At 43.7% G+C, this 9242-nt stretch overlaps 2 protein-coding genes across 4 annotated transcripts; one reads left to right on the top strand and one right to left on the bottom strand.

Moving 5' to 3' along the window:
• Positions 1–199: 199 nt before the first annotated feature.
• Positions 200–1857, bottom strand: LOC131291462 (PXMP2/4 family protein 3). Of its 3 annotated transcripts, none has more exons than XM_058320681.1 (4): positions 1651–1857; positions 1131–1239; positions 690–1065; positions 200–603 (listed from the first exon to the last, which is right to left on the bottom strand). In XM_058320681.1, the coding sequence occupies exons 2-4, from the start codon at positions 1217–1219 to the stop codon at positions 484–486; spliced, it is 585 nt and encodes a 194-aa protein (XP_058176664.1). In that variant the 5' UTR covers positions 1220–1239; positions 1651–1857; the 3' UTR covers positions 200–483. The 3 variants fall into 3 exon arrangements, with proteins under 3 accessions (XP_058176664.1, XP_058176672.1, XP_058176679.1); XM_058320689.1 differs by having other exon boundaries at positions 1674–1857; XM_058320696.1 differs by lacking the exon at positions 1651–1857 and adding an exon at positions 1397–1565.
• A 578-nt stretch (positions 1858–2435) lies between these two features.
• On the top strand, positions 2436–7880 carry LOC131286991 (E3 ubiquitin-protein ligase RNF185-like). Its single transcript, XM_058316006.1, has 2 exons — positions 2436–2597; positions 6516–7880. The coding sequence occupies exon 2, from the start codon at positions 6543–6545 to the stop codon at positions 7386–7388; it is 846 nt and encodes a 281-aa protein (XP_058171989.1). The 5' UTR covers positions 2436–2597; positions 6516–6542; the 3' UTR covers positions 7389–7880.
• Positions 7881–9242: the final 1362 nt, after the last annotated feature.

Below are 9242 nucleotides of genomic sequence, written 5' to 3'. Positions count from 1 at the left end.
GTGTACAAGAAGCATTCCAAAGAGAAAATCAATATGGCACTTTCTTGACGAATAAGCAGATACGTGATCAAGGAAAACTTCACATCAATAAAAGCATTAACTTACGATATTATCCAAGTGTGCTAACGTGATTTTTGTGTAGAAATGAAAATAATCCGATTTTCTTTCCAGTATTACGAAACCATCTTTTTTTAAATACCCAACAAATCGAAGCGGTTTGCAGTCTTTATTTTTGACTTATTTATGAAGCAATACAATTTACCAAACATGCTTTAAACGTTGAAACACGCCTTAGACCCTTTTCTACCAATCCCGCTTAACTTTTATTAAAAAGGATATATATGTTGTCTCATGCACTGGATGTCCAGTTGAAATGCACTCAAATGCAATGGAAAAGGACATTTTTGTTCGTAACGTGCTTAGTGTGCTCGCTATTCCAATGCTTTTTCCATATTTCAATAGTTCGTCATTAAAAACAAGTTATCAGGAAGACTTGCTCTTATCCGCGCTCTGCTGTTGACGGCGTTGTTCGGCTTTCCTTCGCTTGGCTGACAAAAACACGATCCAGCAAAATCCGATGATGTTGGCAAACAGCACGCGCAGCTGAGGGTAAAAATGGGGGATATTTATACAAAACCGCAGATAACACGTTGAACAGAATCATCATAAAATTGGGCCCGTTCTCATACCATTGGTGGAACGTAGTTGAAGTTGATGAGCACTGGCAGCGTTAGGAACTTCCAGTTACCCCGCAGGACACTACGGTAAAGCATGAACAGGTTGGACAGCGCATCCTCATGACTCTTGCACTCGAAACGAGAAATGAAATAGAGCGAGAGTGCGGTAATTATGGGCGCGAATAGTGCTCGTTCGCCCAGCACCATCAGCAGCTTCTTGAAGCGCGAATCATTCGTGACACGGTCCAACCAGCTGTAGAAAAAGTGTGACAGTGGGCCGGTGAAGATCAGGCCGAACAAACCGTACGCCAGTACCGAATCCGTGTTGAGCTGCTTCACACCACCTAGCTTCTGGGAGACAGCGTTTGCCGACGATGCGATGACACAGCTAAATTAAAAAGGAGGAGAAAGTTATTATAACAGGTCTGAGGAGTATGATTAAAGTACACTTACCTCGTTATCGCCTTGGTACGAAGGGGATGCTCAAAGAGTTGTTCCAGGTAGGAACCGAGTAAATTGTAGATCGGCTTAGAAAGAGACATCCTGAAAGATCTGTGTTTAGCTGGAAAACCGATTGATAGAGAAAACTAGGCGATAATGACCGTACCACAAGGGGGGCCCAAGCAGGTCGCGAAACGATTTGAAGAATAAATGAGAGTGCAAAGTATACGATTCGGCTGCTGGCTACGATTTTCTGCTTATCGCACCGCGAAGCTTACGGAATGATAAAACTGGACGTATTATCAGGTGATAACAGGAGATGTAGTACCCAAACACCTCCCCGGTCCCCTGAAACCCACTCAAAGCTAAATTTTATGCAATTCTCGTTTAGGAATGAGCGCTGAGGACAACGAAATTGGTAAGCCTCGGCTACAGCTTCGGGTTCGCAATTTCAGGCATATTGATAAGAACGATGGGGTCTCGAGATATTAGGTTTGTAAACAAAACTGCACCATCACACCATGGAACTTACTATGTCAGTCCAAAGGTCCTTACCAGAAAGGGAAAAGAGGTCACACTAGTCTGGAGTTATGCTTCACTTATAGAATAACACAAGATTTCTAACAAACACGGTGTACTGTAAGGAATGCTTTTGAATTAAAATTATTAAGGCTATATGAACAGTCAATTATTCCTATTCCAAACAGTCGCACTTTGGGGAAGTGAACTTCGTTCTAGAGAGTTGGTGTTTTGAATATCAAACTAGAGATGCAACTCCGGAGCTGGAGCAATTGACACCACACAATCATTGATGGCCTTATCAAACTCATCACCAATGGCAACATTGTGAAGTCACTGGACTGTCAAAATTGGTTTTGGTACCCAGTTTGACATACATTATAGTGCCTTTTTGTAGTGTGTTAAGGCAGGCCACTGGTGAGTAGAAGTTTATTTCATACACTTTCTGTTTACATATATGGTTTTCGATAGCTCAGAACTGAAATACTGACAGAAAATAAATTAACAATGCGTGTAATTGATTGCAAAGAAAATCAAGAATCAAGAATTTTCAAGCTGTTCACGTCAAGGCAACCGAACCTTTGGCGTAATATGTATGAAAATTTACCGCTCAATTCGCACGGATTCATGCAAGCTCGGATCGGACTCATGAGTCCGATTCGTAGCTCACCTATATTGATAGATCAGATCGGACTTATCAGTCCAATTCGTAGGTCACATCGCTACGCGCCGATAACTAAAAAAAAACAACTAAAATCTGGGCCATTTTCAGTGTTAGCGCAGTGAGTCAAAGAAGATAGTAATAACGATCTGTTTGATGTGATTGTGATGAAATAGAGTAAAGTTTGTTCGTCGGTGTCGTCGGAAAATCTTCAATACGAAAAATCTCGATCGGCTAAACGAAAACATTAGGTCAACTGCGGAGATACGTGGCGTTACGTTCGTTTTTATTTTGTTCAGGTGATACCAGTAGGTGTGCAGTACGTGTGTTTGTTGGGGTACGTGTTGTGTTTTGCTGTGCTATATCAAAGTATCTTTTCACTAGCAATTTTCGTAATCAAACACGATCGAAAGTCTCGGCATCGAATAGAAAATAATGCTGTGACCTGGCTATGTTTTGATTCGGCTATTAGCTACAGTGAATATAAAAATGGGGTTTCCTATCCACCCTATCGAGTACGGGTCGTTGCAAGCGATCGAAAGATCGCGAAGTTTTACATTCGAAATGTTTTTACGTACGCAAAAGGAACGGTGTGTGTTGCAATAGTTCCAAAATACAGTGGAAAAGAAAAATGCATCATCATCAACCGCCGGATCGATGGTACCCTCGCCTGAACGATTGCGATTGTATTTATTCGCAAAGAGGGTATGTCCGCTATTATTGGCCGTAGTGCGCCTGTGCGTTCTTGGGAGACGGAGGACCAAAAGCTGCTAGTTTGTCCACACATCCCGAGGTTTCATTTAAAGTTCCAGAGGTTACCGAAGATTTGTATTTAGTTTTAATCTACAGTTATAAATTGTCTGCTGTAATCACGGCTTTATCGTCTGGCTCTAGTACGTCTACATCAGACCAACCTCTTACTAGGCCACGGTAGTCTCCGGTGGCGATAGAGTTTTGTTGATTTTAGTTTTGTAATCCCCCACCTGACGGAAAGTTATTTACTGTGTGACATCCAAAAACCTGTTTCGAGCGCCGCGATACTAACCATCCGAGATGGAATAAGCTTCGAGAAACAACCAAATCGCTCCAGATTGCTGGAAAAGGGGAGAACAGTGCGCAATGCGTACTAGATACAAAAAATCAGTCTGCTGAATATCAACTATACAAGACCGTGATTCACTGAAAAGGCATTTAAATTTAAATTAAAAAAAAATATGCCCATCATGCGGAAGAACTACTGAAAACGGAGCGATTGACTGATACTATCTTGTCTCAGTGACCCTTGTCGTTGTGGCACTGAAGGTACCGGAAAATAAGCTTGAAAAGATCGATCACCATCATCAAAGAAACACCACGTTAATAAATTCCATCCGTCGAGAATGGTGAAGAGCGATAGATCCGGAAACGTCGCTAACCTGTACTACTGGATCGACCGGTCCGCTGCCGGACACCACTGGTACGGACGAGTCTTTAGCATATCATGCGGTAGTAAAAAAGAAACAGGGACACGCGGGGTGTAGTACGTCACATGATGCGGCGTACCATCGGATGCGGCATGCGATAACGAGCCTAACGTGCTGAAGTGGCCAATCAGAGTAAAATGCGGACGAACTGGAGGGGCAGGGCAATGCGTCAATGACGCCCTAATGGTTGCATACTATTGTCCGCCTTGGTTTAACGAACGCATGGGAACATGATTCGGTGCGTTTCACCGCTCAAGAGGAACGACGAGCGAGAAAAAACAACCTTTAAATATTCTTGCCGCCTGAATGATTTCTAGCGCGAAACACAAACCGCGTGGGCCTGGCAGGGTGGCTTCCGAAAGTGTCGATTAATTTCGTCAACAGCTGAGAGCTGGGTTTAGCGGGTGTTTGGCGAGGCGGATAGTAAAATCCTTTCAAAATGTTCCCAAAATAGAAAGGTCTTTCCAGTGGCTGGCGCTACAGCCGATGCAATCGAAAGCGTTCGAATTGTCAATATTGTGCATCAACGTAAGCCCCTGCGTCCGATGTTGACCATTTCAAGGGCGAGCCACTTTTAGACAGGGCAAGTAGCAACGAGTTTGTGCAGTGGTACGCTCCACATTTATGCATGCATATTTATGTAGTTTTAACTCGCGTGTTTGTTTTCATTTTGCGTCTTGTACCCAACTCGACGTGGTAGCGCTAAGCGATAGTAATTTGTCCACGTTACGTCCACGGTTCACCAGTTGTGGCTAGTTGGAAAAGGACGCCGTCAACCTTGGGAACGGCGCAATTTTTGTCTCTGACCCATGAAGAATGGCATAGGCGGTTCTGTCGCGAACCGTTTCAGGATCGTGCGGCCACTTAAGAAAACAAGAAAGGCTTGCAGCGCTTGTAGTCCACCGATCTCGTCCAGTTTCCAGGCGGACAAAAACTAGAAATGAAACCATAACACAACCCAGAGGCCAGGGTCATCTGCTCAGTCGTTTCTTATGCCAAATAGTTTGTATTTGCATGTGAGAAAGTCATGTGTTAACGAACCGGCAATCTCTGCTCAAATAGAGTGACGCAATTATGCATGCGTTCTACACTGGTCACCGCTGTTTACGTGTTGCTTATCAAATACTGTAAGCCATCGTTCACTAGAAGTAAACATGATACGTCACAATGGGTAAACCTAATATACTCTGCGTAGTTTTACACCACTGCGAAGTTGGACAAACTCGAGCAATACATCGTAGTGTTCCACCAAAGCGAGGTCAGAAAAATTAGAACCCTGACTGTTAAAGCCATCCTGCCCTTTCGACCTTTTTTCCGCCTCCACGGTAGACGTGGCAAACGATGACGTGGACATACGTGCGGGGCCCAGCTTTGTTCCATTAATATACGGTCATCTCCCCCTGAACAAAGGTACAGAGCACGTCACACACCTATCGATCGCATGTCCTCAAACTGCGCACACAATGGATCGATTTGTATGGAACAGGTTGAAGAAATTACCTACGGTGTCCAACAACCGACCACCAACGGCGAATCCGTATGGAAAAGATGTGCCCCGAATCGTTAACCAATACCTTGAATGGTTCCTCATTGACGGGAAGTGAATATCGCCATGCAGTATCAAGGAACACCAATAGGTTAAAAAGACGTAACGTGTAGCACTCTAGCGGACATAATTTTGTTTGGACAAGAAAACAATCTCAACCTAAGACGTGAGAGTGGTGGACAATAAACATTTATAATAAAAAAACCAGTTTGAGAAAAAAAGAAGCACTATCGTTTAATCGCCACAAGTCACGTATCGAAAGTGCTTTAAGCTGTAATATTGCTCGCTTTTGCTTTGGTGAAAACATATCTAACCTCTAATGCCATGAGTTTGGGGCGAAATAAGGACCTTCAGTGAGCGCTGTTGACCTTGGTCAAAGCAACCGGTGGTGGGCTGTTTGCCATCTTCGCTAAAATCCAAATCTAAAATCGTCATGCGACTGGACGGACTGGTTTGCCCAACGAAGATGATGGGTAGCTTGATGCAGCACCGGTTCCGACTTACACCGGTGCATCTATATTCATTTCGAGGCAGATTTTTCTGTTTGATTGTGAATCTTCTGATGTGAAGGACGCCATTGAAGATCAGATTGGCAAGTTCGCTATATGCAAATGTAGTTGAAGCACTATTGAAGACACTGATTTTGGCCGGATTCGTACAGGGAAGAGTTAAAAGCTGCATCCAAACAATCTGAACTTAATTTAAATATTTAAATATAAACGCTTAATGAAGTCCAGATGGGTTTGATGCAGCTTTAAATTCCATCCGATACGATAGCATTCATAATCAGTATCTTCAAGTGTTCTAACTCCTTACTTCTATTCGCGTCCTAATGCAACATTCTCCAAGTTGATTGCACACTATTTAATTTTTAACCACTCAAAAACATTTTAGTGGCCTTGGCTGCTTGGGCAATCTGCTTCGTTCACATGATTCTAGCGATTGCTGCACGATATCTTTAATCGGATATAATTTGATTTCAGCACCACAGCATTGGTTCATTTCAATCAAGTTCCAATTATAATAATAATATAACTCCCAACAACACCAGCGTCCGTTCGCATTATAGCCACAATGTTAATGAAGAATTCTATGGTTACTATGTATTAATGGCTTCAAATAACCGTTTACGCCTACTATGTGCACTTATTTTATGTGCTCTAATTCACCTTGAAAGCAAATTTAATGCTTTTACTGTTCCTTTTCAGGTGCGCTAATCATACGAACCCAACGGAATGGCATCAACGACAGAAATCCCACCAACCGTCGACACAACACCCAGCGCCCCAGTGCTGGACAGTTTGAACAGAGATGCACCGGCAGCGTCAACCTCGTCCTCGGCGATGACGAGTACGATAGACAGTGGTAAACCCTCGACCTCGTATGCGTTCTCGTTTGTCGGCTCGAATGCGACCCCGAGCAGTAGCACGGACAATAACAGTACCGCCCACAGCAATCAGCAGCAACCCGCCCCAAATGATCCCAGTGAACCGGACAGCGGCAAACCGAAGGCAGCTACAACGCAGGAAAATGGAACCGAAGGTCCGGGGTCATCATCGAGCACCACCGGCGACGACGGAGCGGGAGATGAGGAGAAAAAGGACGACTCGATGTTCGAGTGCAACATCTGCCTCGACACGGCCAAGGACGCGGTGGTTAGCATGTGCGGGCATCTGTTCTGCTGGCCTTGCATCCACCAGTGGATGAACGGGTACCGCAACACCTGCCCGGTGTGCAAATCGTCCATCAGCAAGGAAAAGGTGATTCCACTGTACGGGCGTGGTGGCAGCAAGGAAGACCCCCGGAAGACGGTACCACCGCGACCGGCCGGCCAGCGGACGGAACCGGAGCACCCGACCGGCTTCCAGGGCTTCACCGGGGACAGCTTTCACATGTCGTTCGGGATCGGCGCGTTCCCGTTCGGGTTCTTCTCGTCGACGCTGAACTTCGGTGCGAACTATGCGCCAGGTGGCGGGGCCGCACCCCGGGACAATACGCGCGAATCCGACGAGGACCAGTTTCTCTCACAGGTGTTCCTGTATGTGGCACTCGTCTTTCTGGCCTGGCTGGCCATGGCTTAGGAGGGGACGAGTATAGACGCAAGATAGACGCCGCACGGTTGCTCTTTAGGGCAAAGAAAGCTTAGCAAAAAAAGGTTTTAAAGCAGATCATGTTTCGATCAACCAACAACGTGGCGTCCCTAGGCAACAAGGCATACGTCCGTAACTACCCATCACTTTGTACTCCTCGTCGAAATGTAGTCCCCACATAGGTTGGCCGTCCCAAAGCTGGTTAAATCTGTCGTCGTTAGCAAATCTTATATATACGCATGGTGGTACATTTATTTGTGATAATTCAAGGAAGATTGTTTGTTTATGGCTTACCGCGATCCGATGTTGGATTTGTTTCATAAAAGATAAGTCAAAACACGGCGGTCGAAGAATGATGTAGCGTGTGGTAGTCGATACGCGGCAGGGATGAGAGCATAAGCAAGGAACATGATGCAATCAAAACTCTTATGCACATTTACGCATCGCTATAGACAATTGGCAGGCAAACGAAATGTCTTTGCTGCGTAACAAACACACAACAAAAAAACAGAAACAATTGTTTCCCTTCACGCCCGGGGTGGCACCAGGTTGGATAGCCGAAACTGTCAAACCTTGTCCGGATGTCCTCATATGTCCCAGGAGGGGTGGTTTGTGGAATCGAACCGAAAGGTGTATGTAATTTATTGAATGTTGTAATATGTGTATATCAGGTCACGTAATTCAAATTCCGGTTTCGGACGCACTGTGTAATTATATTTCTGGCATTTTATGGTATTCTTATTTTTTTCTTTTTCCTCTTGTTTTACTCAATACGAAACAAAACAAAAGGTCTTGCAGAGGTGGGCATCAAAATGGGAGGGACGTTCAATACCTGTGTAAAATGTTTATGTATGGTAATGTTAATTAAATGAAAATAAAAGGAAAACAATACGAGCAACAATATTATTCGCAGATTGCATTTTTCCGCTGGTAACTCGTAAGAAAGCCTTCCTTAACTTATTCATTTATGTATTCTTTTTCGGACGTAAGTTTCTAGTTTTTCGCATTTTCCCGTTTATCTTCATCCAACGTAGTCTTTTAGAGGTTTCTGTTGCTCTTTTTTATTTTATTCAATTAACAAAATTCCCATGACCCCGAAAAGTTCACTTTCGTTGGATATTCGCCATCGCTTCAAATACGGTCTCATACATTTGTCGTATGTTTTTTCATTATTTTTCTGCTGTTCTTCCATCGGTAATGGAGTTGTTATGCTCTATGCTGACTCTAAGCCACCGAAAATTCTGTATCTCGCGTTGGAGGACTTTTGCTGGGGAACTTTTGCCTCTTCGTCTTTGAAGCCAGCATACACTTTTAGATAGGGATGATATCTTATCACTCACACATGATGTAAATAAAATGAAAATAAATTGCATGCTACTATGGGAGGGCAAAAAAAGAAATCTGCGCAGTTAGTGCACATTTTATAGTAATGCAAAGAAACGTTTCTTTCCCATTTTCTTCCTCGGGTTTGTATCGTTTGATTTCCGTTATGCCTAATTTGGGGACGTGTTACTTTGAATGTGTATCTATTTTGATTCGCCGAAAAAGTTAACCGCTCGCTAGTGACTAACGGAGAGCATGAAAGTTTTCATCAGAATTAATTAATAAACCGTGTTCAAATTATGAACGGCAATAAACTCACGAATGGAAAAATGGAGCCAATGGACTTAATATTATTCTCTTAACAATTCGCAAAAAAAGGGATGAACTTATCATTAATTTTTTTAAAACTACGTAAAATATCAAACAAACAGGTGTCGGTTTTTATGAACCACCGTTGTTGGTCGAATCGCTACACACAAAATGGGGCTCGTTCCACATACGCTGATGTGAAATGTTCCACAC

Source organism: Anopheles ziemanni, chromosome 2 (assembly GCF_943734765.1).
Source record: "Anopheles ziemanni chromosome 2, idAnoZiCoDA_A2_x.2, whole genome shotgun sequence".
Lineage (NCBI taxonomy): Eukaryota > Metazoa > Arthropoda > Insecta > Diptera > Culicidae > Anopheles > Anopheles ziemanni.
Note: the sequence above shows the minus strand (reverse complement) of the source record. Positions and strands in the feature narration are given on the sequence as shown.

What these genes read in the sequence shown, in the direction of transcription:
- LOC131291462 (XM_058320681.1), bottom strand. Translation starts at nt 1,219, where the DNA reads ATGTCTCTTTCTAAGCCGATCTACAATTTACTCGGTTCCTACCTGGAA. An exon ending in CGTACCAAGGCGATAACGAG is followed by an intron (nt 1,066 to 1,130) that starts GTAAGTGTACTT and finishes TTTTTAATTTAG; the next exon opens with CTGTGTCATCGCATCGTCGG. An exon ending in TCAACTACGTTCCACCAATG is followed by an intron (nt 604 to 689) that starts GTATGAGAACGG and finishes TTTTACCCTCAG; the next exon opens with CTGCGCGTGCTGTTTGCCAA.
- LOC131286991 (XM_058316006.1), top strand. Translation starts at nt 6,543, where the DNA reads ATGGCATCAACGACAGAAATCCCACCAACCGTCGACACAACACCCAGC.